The sequence below is a fragment of the Rousettus aegyptiacus genome, unplaced genomic scaffold, assembly GCF_014176215.1.
Source record: "Rousettus aegyptiacus isolate mRouAeg1 unplaced genomic scaffold, mRouAeg1.p scaffold_m13_p_12, whole genome shotgun sequence".
NCBI lineage: Eukaryota > Metazoa > Chordata > Mammalia > Chiroptera > Pteropodidae > Rousettus > Rousettus aegyptiacus.
In genome coordinates this window covers 53,269,047-53,285,024 of record NW_023416287.1, presented here as the reverse complement: position 1 = coordinate 53,285,024, position 15,978 = coordinate 53,269,047, and the positions used below count along the sequence as shown (strand labels likewise).

The window sequence follows — 15,978 nt, the reverse complement described above, 5'->3', positions numbered from 1 at the left end:
TTTAAGCAAAATAATGAATAACAAAATCAATTATACTAAGGCTAATTAGGACAAATAAGAGTTAAGTTCCTATGGCATATTTTTGGTTACGAAAACATCACCAACCTTCTAAATAAAGACCCCAAACACTTCTAATATTAAACATTGAAATAAATGTGAGCTTATACACACATTTAAAAAATATTAATAAAAACAAGTAAGATAATGATTTTTCCAACACACTTATTCCAGTACAGGGGCATGGGTGGCCAGAGCCTACCTATCCTGGCAGCTCCGGGTGCAAGGCAGGAGCTCTCCCTGGACAGGACGCCCTTCCATTGCAGGGTGCATTCACACCCACACCACCACTCAATCACCCTGGGACAATATAGACACACCAGTTCGTCTTAAATGCACACCTTTGGGATGTGGAAGGAGACCAGAGAACCTGGGGAAAACCCACACCGACATGGGAGGACATGCAAAATCCACATAGACAGTGGCCCCGGCTGAGAACTAATTTTATTTTCATCATCAACATTATAACAAAACAGTTTTGAATGAAACAATGCTACTTGAGGACCAGCCATATTGATTTCTGTTTACCCAGAAACTATCGTGCTTTTTCCTTATTTATAATAATTAAACTTTTATTTAGACAAGAAGCTATGAGACTATTTTTCGATTGCAACACCTTGATATAACAGCAGCTTTCCAAGCAAACTTCATTTTCCATAAAAGTCTATCAGTTCAGTAATTTTGTGTAATTCAGATTCAGCCGCTCGAATCTACAGATGACTTTCAATTTCATAAAACTGTGGTTATTTCATGTGTTCTTCTTAGTAAGTATCATAAAAGCAGTAACAACAGAACAAGGTACTTTATTGGAGTCTTTGGGAATGGAGAATAAGCAAATAGTTTTACCATCACCACACTGCTGGAGTCTCAGAAGATCCACCAGACACAGAACCTCTAAATAAATCTTTTTGCAGCCTCAAAATTCATGGCTAAGGGACATGAAGATCTCTGTGAAAAATCTGATAGTACTTAGAATTTGGCAAAAACTAATGGATCCAAAAATATGACCAGTGCTCACCACATCCTTTCTTACTATGCATCTGCTCCTACCTGGACTGCAGCATTAGTCTCCTAACTGGGTGACCTGCCTCTGCTGTGCCCAATAGTCATTCTCCAGACAGCAGCCACAACAATCCCAATACAACTTAGATCATGTCACTTTCCTGCTCAAAACTCTGCCACAGCTGCTCCCTTTCACTCAGAATAAAAAGTCTTTACAATGGCCCATAAGGACCTACATGATCGGCACTGTTCCATCCAACATCTCCATCTCCTCTTCCCCTCGTTCTTCCATTCCCTTACTGGCCTCGATGCTGTTCCTTACTGTAAGGCCTTGCATTGACTATTCCTGACTCCTGGTGTTCCTTTCCCCCAGATAACTTCATGGTGAACTCTCTCAACTACTTCATGTCTTTGCTCAGATACCACCTTCTCAATAAGGCCTGATCATCTTATTTAACATTCCAGCCTGTACTCCACCCCCACATACCTGATCTCTCTTACTTTACTCTTTTTTTTATTGCGTTAATAATTTATTACCTTTTTGTATAATATAAAACTCGATGTCTTTTTTTCTTACATTTATTGTTCATGGCTCATTTCTCCATGCTAGAATATATGCTCCTTGAGGGCAGGACACTTGGTCAATTCTGTTCAGTAATTTATTCCAAGCACCTAGAACAGTGCTTAGCATACTGGCAGCACTGGGTAAATATTTACTGAATGAATGAACAATACCTCAACCTCACTGAGTGTTCCCCATGTGATGACCATTACATTAAACACTTTAGAAAATTAACTCTGTATGACCTCTCTACCTGAGTGTCCCTCAGGATTGTCCATCATTTTCCTTATTTTACAGATGAAGAAACTGAGAGGTTAATTAGCTTATCCAAAGTTGTAAGCCTAATTGCAAGTACAGTAGTCCCCCCCTCATCCAAGGGGACACATTCCAAAGCCCCAGTGGTTGCCTGAAACCACAGATAGTACCAAAACCAATATAGGCTATGTTTTTTCCAATACATATATACCTTTCACTTAAAGGAAGCACTTTACGACTTCTCTTTGGCATATCCAAATTGCCAGCATCACTATACTTGCACTTTGGGGCCATTATTGAGTAAAATAAGGGTTATGTGAACACAAGCACTGCAATACCATGACAGTTACTCTGATAACCAAGAGGGTTAAGCAACTAATAGGTGAGTAGCATATACAGCATGGATATGCTAGACAAAGGAATGATTCATTCCCGGTGGGACAGTTCAAGAGGGTATGTTTGATTTCATCATGCTATTCAGAATGATATGCAATTTAAAACCTCCGAATTATTTATTTCTGGAATTTTCCGTTTAATACTTTTGGACCAGCGTTGACTGAGGGTAACCGAAATTGCAGAAAGTGAAACTGTGGATAAGGGGGGACTACTGTATACATTTGCTTGTTTGATCTTAAAGGCTATCCACTTCCTCTTATACCATCTGGAAATGGATATGTAGAAAATGGACACTAAATTGATGCTGATCGCTGAGGTCAAGACACAAAAATGTTCACAAAGGAGTAGATTTCTTTGGTAACATCTTTGGAAGCCATATTGGAGTAGGAAATGGAGCTAGTTTTTAGATCCCACTCAAATCTTGCTATAATCAGACTCACTAATAAAAGATGAGGGTTTCTGTGTTTAGTGTTCTCTATTTTTAGCACTGGCACCTTGTGCCTGATTTAGAGTTAGTTTGAGTATTAGCATGTTCTTTGCAAACTCTAGTAATTCCAGAAGAGATTATTATCTGGGCAACAATTTAGATTAGATCAACATGACATGAGTGTAGAAAAGGGGCACAACTCAAAGTTAGGCAGAGTACTCTGGACGAGTCATTCAAGCCTCAGTTTTCTCGTCCCCAAACTGGTGTCTTCCAGTGTCCCTTATGAGTCTCTGTGGCTGATTCCAAGTGATTAGTTAAAGAATCTGTAAGATTCCAGGCTTCGCATTCATGAATGCCCTAGGATTTTTTTGTCTTAGAATTTGTGCCCTTCCATCTTTTGTTCCCTGATCTAAATCTTGGTTACTTTGATGCTTAATGGCTTCTCCTGGACAAGGGTAAATAAAAGGAAGCATAACAAAAACCTGTATATTGATGTTTCAAGAAAAATCTGGTGGCAGCGTGGTCAAGGGGAGTTGCTGACTATAACTGGCATCGGGTACCCATGGAGCAGGGGGACTCGCATAGGAGGGGGGTTCACATCCCTATTCCACCACTTATTAAGGAAAAGAGGTCACTTATTATTTTTGTTCTCCATTTTTTTTTTCTGTAAAATGAGGATAATAATTTCTACTTCTCGGGATTATTGTAAAGATATAGTGGATAAAGGATGCTATGCTTAACTGCATCATATGGACTAAATTTTAATGTTTAGAATAAGACAGTTAAATGTCTACCATTACTACAGAGGGTTGAGAGACAACTAAATCATTTTATCAACCAAGAACTGCGCCATGTTGTTCTTTTTGAAAGTTATTTATTCCTACTTATCAAGTGTAACGAATATTTCTTTTGCTATTTCCTCTTCACATATGATCCAGTTTACTCAAAAGACAAGGTAATTTTCTTTCCATAAGACTGTATTCTCTATAAACATCTGCCTTATTTCATCTTAAATTCTTATAATATTGGCATTAGGAAAGGGACCCTGAGTCACACACTGGGCTGTCTGGTATTCATAATGTATACTTTCTAGTGCAGTTTGAGTTTGTTGAGTCACAAAGTTCTCTGAGATTCTGATGAAAGCTACAGCCCTTCTCAGCATACACACACAAATTCTCATCTGTGCATAATTTTGCACATAATTTCAGATCATCCAGAACTCTGTTAAAACCTATTAATGGACAGAAGTGCAAAGTGGTCATGAGTACTCTTTCTTTTTTAATTCCTGACAATATTGTGGATTACTGGCATAAAACAACAATCTTGAATCTTTTCATTTTCCTGAATTACTTTCTTTACTTCAGAGTTTTTTCTTACTGTGACTAAGACTAAAGGCACTTAAAATAAAACTTCCAGAATTTATTTTATAACCTTTGACTCATAATGCAATTGGTAACTGATCTGTGCTATAACCACACTGACACTGAATGAGCCATTGTTTTTAAGACTTACTGAGGTCACCCAGTTCCCGAGCACATATAAATCTCCATAGTTTCCACTTTAACACTGGACATCTAATTGCAAAGCAGAGGCTAAAAATAGATCAATTGTAGTGCTTACACACACTCCACAGAATTGCATTTCCAACCCTAGGCATTCATAATTTAAAGAGGGATATTTCATTTAGCAGGAAAAAGTTGTTCCACTTTGAAAAATCTAAAATAGAATCTACAGGTTTTATGAAGAGCTTGAAATGTTCAAAGAATATTATCTGCACTTGTTATCTCTAGTTCTAAAAAAGAAAGAAAGAAAGAAAGAAAGAAAGAAAGAAAGAAAGAAAGAAAGAAAGAAAGAAAGAAAGAAAGAAAGAAAGAAAAGACTAAAATATCCCTAGAGTTAGGCTGGCTTTCTTTTCTTTTACATTGCATTATACAAAAGAGAAATATTGGCATTTTCCCTTCTGTTGTTTCTAGGTCAACATTTCTAGGTCAACATTTTTCTACTAAGGAGTTTGAGTTGTTCAAACATACCAAGCCATTGATAAATACCTAATTACATAAATACATACATGGAAGGGACAAGATGTGAGGTTGAGTGTAGAAAAATGATTACAGTTCCATTTCCTATAGAAATTTTATTATCTGAGGCACTTTATAGCTAAAATGACTAAGTCTTCCAAAGACTATACACAGCAAGTGTTTTCTGAATAAGATAAAAATTCTCAAAAGTTCAATTACTAATGTTTGGTGTAATATATCAGATTATGAGTAAATAAAAATATTGCACATGTGGTTAAAAGAAAGATTTGTGTAAAATTAAAATAATTTAAACAAAATTTAGCAATAGAGTTGAAGAAGTAAAGAACTCAAAAATACAAATTCATAAACTCTATAGATTCTACAGCATTGGGAAAATGAAATAACACACAAGGAGGTACATTAACAACTGTATGATAATGAAAATACCCATCTTCTATAGACTCAGCACAAACGGTCCAGGAAAATGGATATTTAAACTGTAAGACAGCTGCTTTCCTAAATGAGGTTATGCAACACATCTGTGGAACATTGTTCAGGAGGCCAAAACGATGCTTTCACATACAAATTGTGTTAATTCCCCCAGCTTTCCTTTACAAAGCAGTTACTTGAAGCAAGTGATTCAAGAAATGAATTCCTATCGGTAACAATATTTCCATATTTTCAGCCAATTTGAGGCCCTTATGAATACCCCATGGCAGAATATGACTCATGAAAGTGAGATTGCAAAATGATCCTGTTCCATTTTAAATGGAATTTCAGACCACTGCCATCACACATTCCAGGTAACCCCACTGGACTCTGGCTCTCTTGCTGAATGTAGTGAAGCTCCCAGGAGGTCACTGTCCGTGCCCACAAAAAGGCAGCTGTAGCTCATAGCTCACACGCTACTGAAACCAAGCAGGGATTCAGGAATTTCTGCCTTTGGAAACCTTCCTCACTTCTAGTCATACAAATCAGTGTTATTTCCTCAATAACTTTAAATGCCTTTTCCAGATGCCCTAACAGATATTTTGTGGACTCGAATTTTTAAGACTTTAATTTTATCATATTTACAACATAATGCCAGAAGCTTTGGAGAGAATTCAAGACAACAGGTGGTTATTTACCACATAGCCCAGAAGTTTTTATGTGTTGAAGTTCAGCAATTCTTCTTGAGGACTATGGGTAGATTTTAAATAAAATCACATGTTTCTCGTGAGTGTTTTTTAATCCCCATAAAACGTTTCATTCTGGGCATTGAAAAAATTAAAATTGTTTTGGACTGAGAATGTAAATATCTGCCCAGCAGTCATCAGGTTGGAAAGACAGATACAGAGAAGCCAAATGCAAAGTTCACAGGAAACATTTCTCCTAGGGACACTGCTGCTGTAAAGTGTCATGGTAACCTCCTTCTCTGAGTGACCGCAGACTCACTGAGAAACTGCGCCAATAGCAAAGATTATCAGTAAGGTTGCTGTTTGAAATTTTATCGATAAGAATGAGACATCGCACTCGTGCCTGGAGGACCTCAGGAGCTGTTGACAGAGAAGCCGCTTGATTCCCAGCCCAGGGGCTGAGCTCCACGCAAGGGGTGTCTGATTACAACAGTCCAACGTACCTCAACTTTACTGTTTCCAAAGAAACAGCAGCATGGGTTAGCTCGGCTGACCAGACTTGCATCTAAACTCCAATTTTTCTAGAATCCTATAGTAACTCTCTTTTCCTCTACCTTATGGTCTTCCTTATTGCAGTGGGCCAATAAATCTAATTTTGTGGGAATATAGGTTTGTTCCTGGTATTCTGAGGCTCACTGAGATAGGGTATGTTTTTACAGAATGTCCCAGCTAAAGAAAATACTTGCTGCTTGAATAATAGCTCTGAGTTTTAACATTGGCTCTCAGATACCAGAAAAAAAAAAAAAAATCACTGCTGTAGTTTGGGCTCCGGTGACCTGTGAATTTTAAATTCTCTACTGCCTTCTCATCCTATAGAAACATTCTAAGAACCAGGAAACCTGCCCTGAGTGTTGAAATATTTTCTGGCACTGCTGCTGCAAAAGCAACCTGTGGCAAAATGTCTCTGCTTTTAGAAATCAAGCAAGACTACCTAGTGTTACTGTGAAGTTCTTTGTGAAACAGATGGAATGAAGGGAAAGAGGTAGACCTAAGTCCCAGGTCTCCCAGATACACAGCCTTGCTCCACACCTGGTTTAAATGTAGGGCTGCCAGATTTAAGAAGAAAGGAAAACGTGATGTGGGAAGGGTATTCATTCTGAGAATGTGCCTTCGCCCTAAGGGTGGAAGGCTTCTTTAGACATACCCATGGGAGTAGCCATAATCGTAGGCTGAGACGGCCTTCCGACTGACTGCAGACGCAAGGCTGGACTCGGTGGCCCGGGACGCCTGCTGCTGGTAGGAGGCCTCCGATGCCTGGCTGAAGGCCTGGGATTCCTGGCGGTGTGCAGCCGATGAGCGGCTGCTGTAGGCTGTGGAGCCATGGGTGTAGATGGCAGAACTTTTCTTCTCCTGCGCGTAGTACTGGCTCATGGCGGTGCGAAGGTCCTTGTTGCGGTAGCTGCGATCATAGTGCTCATGGAATTTCTGATAAAACGGCAGAGACATCATGTGTCCTGGAGGGAAGAACGAGGCAATCTATAAGAAAGCAACAATTTTTGAGTGAACTATTAAGAAACAAACTCCATTGAACAAATCATCTAAACCAATGTGTAAAAATTAATACTTTTATTATTTCCAAAGAGTAAATGGAAAATGATGTGAAGTTCACCTTAACTGGTTACTCAATAAACTCCTTACTTCATTTGCTCCTTTCTGTCCTTGCATAGCTTTCTTTTTTCTTCTTTCCTTCTCTCTCTCTTTCTCTTCCTTCCTTCCTTCCTGCCTTCTTTTCTTTCCTTCTTTCTTTCTTTCTTTCTTTCTTTCTTTCTTTCTTTCTTTCTTTCGTTCGTTCGTTCTTTCTTTCGTTCTTTCTTTCGTTCTTTCTTTCGTTCTTTCTCTCTTTCTCTCTTTCTTTCTTTCTTTCTTTCTTTCTTTCTTTCTTTCTTTCTTTCTTTCTTTCTTAAAAATATATCTAGGAGGTCTTTACAAAGTTGCCCTACCCTGTCTATTATGCTTTTCCTCAGACCTTTCATAATTCATATTTCTAATTTTCTGGCATTTCATTTTGATGGAGGTTTCATCTGGGAGAACAGGTACAACCAATGTAGTTTTCATTCAACAAATAATTACTGAGACCTTTTATGAGCCTGGTACTGTTCTAGCACAAGAAATACAGAGATAAACAAAATAAAATCCTATGCTGATAACCTTATGTAGAACTTTCTATTCTATTTATTGCAGGAGATAGACCACAGCAAAAACAAATAAAGTATAAGGGATATTAGAATGTGCTAAATGCTATAGAGAAAAATAAAGCAGTAAAGGGGATGGGATGAAATTTTAAACAGCCTTGTAGGGATGGCTTCACTGGAAAGTAACATCTGAACACGAGACAATCTGGGGGAAGAGTGTTCTAGATGGAAGGCCATTGCAAAAGCACTGGAGTGCGAGCATGCCAGTTGCACTCCAAGAGTAGCACATAGCCCTGTGATGCTGCATGGAATGAGAGAAGAGCAGAGAGAGGTATAAGAGATGATGTCAAAGAGGTATGGGGTGGGGCCCAGGCAAAAGACAGACAGTGTAGGGTCCTTTGCCTCGTTTTGAAAAGGCTGAGAAGCTATGGGAAGGTTCTGAGCTAAGAATCACTCTTGCTGATTCTGAAGAACAGACTGTTGAGGGACAAGAGTAAAAACTAAGAGACCAATTAGAAGGCTGTTACGAGCTAAGCTGTATTCCCCAAAATTCATAGTTTGAAATCCTAACCACCAGAATGTGATTATATTGAAGATAGGGTCTTACAGAGTGACTGAGATTAAAATGAAGTCATCAGGGTGGGTTCTAATCCAATATAACCATTGTCCTTATAAGGAGAGGAAATTAAAACACAGATATGTACATCTACAAAGGGAAGACTGTGTGAAGACAATCACCTCCAAGCCAAGGAGAGGCCTCAGAGAAAAACAACTCTGCCAACACCTTAATCTCAGATTTCTAGCCTCCAAAATTGTGGGAAGATAACTTTCCATGGTTTAAACCGCCCAGTCTATGTTGCTTTGTCATGGGAGACCTAGCAAATTAACATAAAGGCCATTACAATAGTCCAGGCTACAGATGGTAGCAAGAACAGTGGAAGTTGAGAAGTGATAAGATTCTGCACATGTTTTGAAGGTAGAACCAATGGCATTTACTGTAAGTTCTGGATTAGAGTGTAAAGGGAGGAGTTAGAAGCAACTTCAAGATTTTTGCCTCAGTAATTGCAAGATAGAAGTTGCTGTTAACTGAAATGGACAGGAGTGTAAGAAAGTGGCAGTTTGGATGGAAGAACAGGAGATTGGTTTAACACATTCTACATCTGAGATATCTGCTAGGCATTCAAGTGGAGATGTTAAACGGGAAGTTGAATATGTGACTTTGGAGCACAAGGTAAAGGTCTAAGATAAAGACCTACACTTGAGACTCACCAACTTATAGATGATATTTAAAGCCAAAAAAAAAAAAAAAAAGATGAGAATGATTATAAGTGGAAAAGGAAGCCCTAGGATTGAAACCTGGAATATGATTATGTTATCCTATAACAGGCTGCCTCACATCTCACAAACACTTTGAAAAGGCATAGTGTCAAACCAGAAAAATTATTTGTTCCATTAAGAACATGAAGGTTTCTAATCCTCTAACATGAATAAAATCAGCCATCAGGGTAGCAGTTTGCATTGTGAACTTGAGTTAACAGTCCTACTGAAAGTCAGATATATGTTTGCCTAGCACAGGGAGGGGAGACTTCACATTGCATTAGATTGCTTAACTAATCTGTCCACTGACAGAAGCCTATCAGCCCCATTAACAACTCTGAATGAAGTAATAGTTTTATGGAACACCCCCACTCCAATTTTTAATGCTTTCGTGCCTGTTCTAAAATGTTATTTTTAAATTTTACAAGTAAAATTATTGTGAAGTAATCACGTTTTTCCAAATCTTTTTCTTTAAAATCAAAATAAGCAGTGAACTTGCCATATACTTGCCATAGACTTAAACTTGCCATATTTTTTGTCAAGTTTAAGTCTATTCTTTATTTAAACTATTTAAAAAGTCAGTGTGTATTCTCTAGAGAAGAAAATCCAGCAAACTTCACTCCATAAGTATTTCTCTTTGGACTCATGGAAGATATCAGTCTACATGGCATTTCCCAAGAGAAAAAAAAAATTGCTACTAGCAAGCAACTTTGTTTCAACCCTTAAATAGATTGCTATTTTCTGCTCTAAAATATACAGAATAATCATTATGTGTAATGAATAATTATTAGATGAATTTTGATAAAACAAAAAGGTTAGAATATATTAATATAGAAGTATATTATGTTTGACATTTATAAAGATATTAGATACATTTCCGTAATGATACCATACTACATTGCAACACGGCAGATGTTATTTGAATGATATTCAAATAAATACCAATGACCTTCCTATGTATTATATTATAAGCTAAACTCACAACTCCAATGACTTGAAATGCTATTATTTTCACAAAATAAAATCTCGAAATATCTTGCCCTGATTCTATTTTCTACTCTGTTGCTATTTCCCTCCAGTGTATTTATTTTTAATAATACTTAATATTCCAAGCACACAGATAATGTATTACGAGTAAACAGAGTTTGGCTTTAAGTCAACAGAGCTGGTTGTCACAGCTCTGTCTGACCTCTGGAACAAAGGTACGACTACCTTCTCTTCAGCAAGTAAGTGAGGATTATCCCTAACACATGCCAGCTAGAGTTTGTTGGGTGGAAAGATGGTTTGGTTGTCTTCTGTTCCTCTAAGACCTGCATTTTCTTTTGGAAAATAGTGAGAATTTAGGAAGAAATGTTTACTCCATAGTTGTAATTCTGATATGATACTTTTGTATCAGTATCGGAGACAAAAAAAGATGATAAAAATTATTCACAGGAAGTATTAACTTTAGGTTCATTATGTGAGGATCTATGTGCCTCTGAAATATTGCCTAACCATTTTGGGGTTATGGATATCACAATGCACTCTTACAGTTTTCCACATGGCATTGTCAGAGCAAAACCACTGAATTAAAAACTAGTGACTTCCAAGTTAATTTACCTCCTTTTGGTCTAATTTGTAATCAGGGAGTATTGTAGGCATACAGAGAATAGAAAACACATAATTTCCTGTCATGTCATCTGTTCCAAATTTCAACCAAACCACTGAACTATAACTTAGAAAAAGTACTTAACTCATACTAACAGTTCCATTTGAGACAGCTATTATCTCCTTGTAGTTTAAGGAATGATAACTTAATTTTAAAAGAATAGAGTGAGCTGAGAGGATAGCTGTGCCATCCAAAACTGGCACTGCTCCTTCCCAGGGGCTCCACTTTCTTATTTCTCTGCTATTTTGACATCTCTTTGAGAGAACTGCTGAACTCGAAGACAGAAAGAAACCACAGAAAGCATAGTGCTTGTTAAGCACATAAAATATCAAGTTCATTCTTCTGCCTCAATGTCACACTTACCAGTTTCCAAAAGAGTGATGATGGTGGAAATGTTCCGACACAGCCGTGGAGCTGGATAAGATAATGAAAAGCCCACGTAAGCTGAATCCAAGAAAAAGTTAAGGGGCAGGGCTAAAGACAGGACCCTGGGGGCTGGTTCAAAAATAATGCATGTGGTCAGGCAGTAGAATGTCAGAGCCACACAGCCAGCCTTTTATGGCCAAGAAGATGGATAAATATAGCAGCAAGTGGAGTGGGTAGTCCTGAACTGAAAGGAAGGGAGAGGCACTGGTAGGTAGCTGCCTCAGTAACATAATTACATTAACGCTAGTCAATGGGTTTGGCCTGATTAAACCAAACGTAGAATTTTATTTGGCTAGAAGAACTATTTTCAATAACACTTTATCACTGGATATTAAAGGTGCAATGGAAAGAGTGCCTTGTGTTGAGAGCTAAAAATAAGCATAGTAATCTGATTCTCAAAATGGACTTCATGGAATTTTAATGCCAAAATATGGTTCTGGGCGTGCCGTTCACAACACATGTATGGTACATTTAAAAGACACAAAGTGAAAAAAGAACTTGAGGCTAAGTAGAGGAGGGGAAAAGTAAGAAATGGGTTACATGTGGTGGCAGTTGTAGCCCGATGATACAGTCATAGTTTCTCTCAGTTCAGGAAAATTTACAAAGTCACAGCTTCAAGTTCGAATATTTGATTCCCTATTAATTAACTAAAGTCTTTGAGAAGCAACGTTTCATTTTTCCTAAAGGCAGAGTAGAGTCGTTCTAACAGGTGATTCTCTTTCTTTGTTTTTTAGACTGTATGACCAAGTAAAAGGTGGTAAAATCTAAGTTAGAGGTTGCCCTTTGGACTCAGACCAGACCCAGATTCCAGGCCCTCAATAGCACTTAATAGCCACATAACTTCGAGCACTTTATTTCTCCTTCCCAAGCTTCATTTTCCCCCTCTATAAAATGGGGATAACAACAACCAAACTTCTGTGGAGATTAAATGTAATGATGCAGAGAAAGCACTTAACCCAGTGATTGCCACATAATACTCAGTAAATGTCAACTATTAAAACTGATAGTGATAATTTAAAAGCTCATTGTTTAAGTTATATGTATTGAGCAGGTTATGTTCTGACAGTAATATATATCAACTGAATATAGCTCACACATATCCATAAAAATATCAAACAGAGCCAATATTGCAGTGCACTTTATAATTACTTTCCTGATAATAACTACAGTTAACACTATAGCGGATCAATCAAGTGCCAGACACAGAAAAAGACATTTTATATAATGATCTCATTCAATTCTTATAATATCTAAAAGTTAGGTGTCATAAGCATAATTCTATAGCTGAGGAAACTGAAGCTTCAAGGGGCAAAGTCATTTGCGAAAGAGCACACAGCTAGAAAATGACATGGAGGCAATTCATTCAGAGATATTTGGATTCCAAAGCCTCCATCCAGTGACACTTTGTTTGTAAGAAACTAGATATTTTGAAATGATCTTTCAAGTGCAATATAGAAAGTAAAACTGAGGGTCAGTTTCTGAGCTACCCAAAGTACATGAAATAATATATTCCACTTAGTCATGGTCAAATTCAACCCAGCATTTCTTCATCTAAATATACTGCCTATTTGTGAGCATATGAACATTTTAGCTGCCTGGATTCCACAGGAGAATTTTTCAAGCTTTATGTTCCCCAAGTACTCATTTGTTCTCTAAACATCTAATACAGAATTTCAGTGGTTCTTCTGGGCTTTATCCACGAGCCATAGGAATGGTTCACAGTGAGCCGCTTCTCTAGAAAACATGATAAGTTGCTTTAAATCTTCTTGAGGCAGGAAAGAAGAAAAATAAAAATAAGAAATGTGTAAATCATCATAATACTAGCTAATATTTAATGACCATTTGCTATATGGCAGGCATTAATGCTAACAGCTTTACAGTATCTTACTTGATTGTCACAGACATAAAAACATTTTATGAATTATGAAGGTGAGATTTAGAAAGATTAATATTCTTAAAGCACACAATTAGAATGTGACAGAAGATTCAAATCTATTCTACAGACAACCCACCTATATATCATACTATATTGCCTTTTAACCCTTTAACTGTGTGCACGTATGTTAAGTGTATAGATAGATGGATGGATGGATGGATGGATGGATGGATGGATGGATAGATAGATAGATAGATAGATAGATAGATAGATAGATAGAGTGAGTGAGTCATGTGCCAATAATGTCCATCAGGAGGAAGAACTATCACCAAAGAAGAGTTTAAGTTAATATTTCCTATATAACAGACAGCTACTATTTATTAGATCGAGATGCACTGGCAACAGATGTCAGCACATTAAAATATTTACTGAACTTTGATCCGTGTTAAGAATGCAAAATGAGAATAGTCCACACATACTTATGGAAAAACTAAAATATCTCTTATTCATTGACACTCAAGATCTCAGTGAAAGATAAAGAATTTATTTCAAAGAAATATACAGTAAGTTTGACAAAAGAAGGAAAAGCTAGACCTGATCAAGTGTCCTAAGAGATCTTTCTGTTGTAGCATCACTGGATGCAGCCTTTTCTAACATATTTATCTAAAATAGAATTATCCAGATAAAAAACTACATACTGTGGCATACAGTATTATAAAACTAAAATTAAAAAGAAACTTTAGTTAGGTTCATATAAATTAGTTATTGTGACTCAATCACAATTCCTTTATAGATGTATATCATCCTGTCGATTACTCTGATTTAAACATAATGCCCTTATAGATTAATTATTCAGAAAATTTAATGGAACGCCAGTCAACTATTAATTTCAAATTTTCCAGAAAACCATCTAACTCAAAATACTTTTTTAAAAGTGTATAACTATAAATGTCTGGAAATTTCAGAAAATATTTCTCAAGAATTATAGTTTTTAAAGAAAGTATTAGAGTAGACATATTCTCTCTTTAAACTAACTGTGAGTATTAATATTTTTATAAATGAGAAGTGATGATTTTAACTAAAAGTAGTATATCGTTAAAGCCAAAATAAATGTATAAATTATATTTAGCCACCTAGCAATTTTCATTTTACAGTAGTAGAGAAAGTAGTTAGCAGCAAATCATTATGCTATGCATGAAGAACTAAAGAAATATTCTTTAGAAATTAAATTAATTAAAACAAAAACTAAATTCCAATTGAAATCAAGAAAGGTTTTTTTTTTTTAAGTTGTTGGGAGTTTTAGTTAAATAAAACTCATGTATCAATAATACGGAAAAAGAAAAGCTTATATTTACTCAGTTTGATTCATAAAGCTTTTATTGAAAACCTACTAATGTATCAGACACTGCGCTATACCTTAGGGTCCAGAGGTAAGTCCTCACAGTTGAGTAGACAAAAATTACTTAAGAATAACTATGGTAAATGTGATAGATGATGTGATGAACACAGTACAGAAGTGAGATGTGATTAGTTGTTACATGTGCACAAAGCAAAACCAAAAAAAAAAAAAATCTCTCTCCTTGAAAAGATAGGAATTAAAGGAACAAATCTAACATAATACTCTATTGCCCACCTGTTATGCAAAGCTAGGCACAGGGAAGCAAAAATGACTGACTCAGGTCCTGTGGTCAAGAATCTCCAAATTCTAAGCAAAGTTTAAGCAATGCAGATTCTTTCGCAGAAGGAAAACTTAATGAGATTACTCAGTAAGCTCTTTTAAGCTATAAATTAGTTGTAGTACCCTATCTCAGAGTTGCCTAATTAAAAAATAGATATAGTCTGTCTATCATCTATCTATCTATCTATCTATCTATCTATCTATCTATCTATCATCTATCTATCTATCATCTATCTATCATCTATCTGTAGAGGGAGAGCATTTGGCATCTAGTCTTGATGTTCACTGAGTGATTTTGCCAAATCATTTCCCCTCTGAAGCTCCATTTTTTCATTTATAAAATAAAAAATTTGAACCAGATAATCTCTGAGGTGTTTTCTAGCTCTAATACAATAGAATATCATTCGGCCTTAAAAAGAATGAAATCCTGATAAATGCTACAATATGGATAAACCTCATGGACATCATGCTAAATGAAATAAGTCAGACACAAAAGGACAAATATTGCATAATTCCACTTACATAGGGTGATAAATTTACAGAAACAGAAAGTAACCAGCAGCTTTGGGGAGGGAAAATGGGAAGTAAGTATTAAATGAGTAGCATTTCAATGTGGGATGATGAAAAAGTTCTCAAAATGGATGGTGCCGATGGTTGCACAACAATGTAAGTGTACTTAATGCCACTGAACCGTATACTTAAAATTGATTTAAATGGTAAATTTTATGTTATGTATATTTTACCACACAAACAAACAAAAAAAAACACAATGGTCAGAGATTTTACCCTACTTGCAAGCTAACAAGTTAACCTTCTATAGTTTCATAGATGATGACAAGACATGAAACTCCTAGGCCAGAGTCAAAGGACTTTATTACTCACAGCAATAGCAGAAGCCAGAGCATTAGTATATTTGTCATTGATTTGCTGACCTCCAATTCCCACAGGGCAATACAAAGAGGGCCAGGTGACACTTGCACATATACTGGGTTGCATTACAAGAGAAAAA

At 36.6% G+C, this 15,978-nt stretch overlaps 1 protein-coding gene across 3 annotated transcripts in view; it reads right to left on the bottom strand.

Annotated features, from left to right (window-relative positions):
• MYOM1 (myomesin 1) overlaps positions 1-11,501 on the bottom strand; it is a 133,814-nt gene extending 122,313 nt beyond the window's left edge. For 2 of the 3 annotated variants that reach the window (XM_016157028.2, XM_016157012.2), the window contains exons 1-2: positions 11,353-11,501; positions 7,037-7,368 (exon numbers count right to left, since the gene is read on the bottom strand). In XM_016157028.2, coding sequence (XP_016012514.2) covers positions 7,037-7,341 — 305 coding nt within the window. In that variant the 5' untranslated portion in view covers positions 7,342-7,368; positions 11,353-11,501. The remainder of the gene's footprint in view (positions 1-7,036; positions 7,369-11,352) is intronic. The other variant, XM_016157021.2, reaches the window with a different exon arrangement.
• Between the last annotated feature and the right edge of the window lie 4,477 nt (positions 11,502-15,978).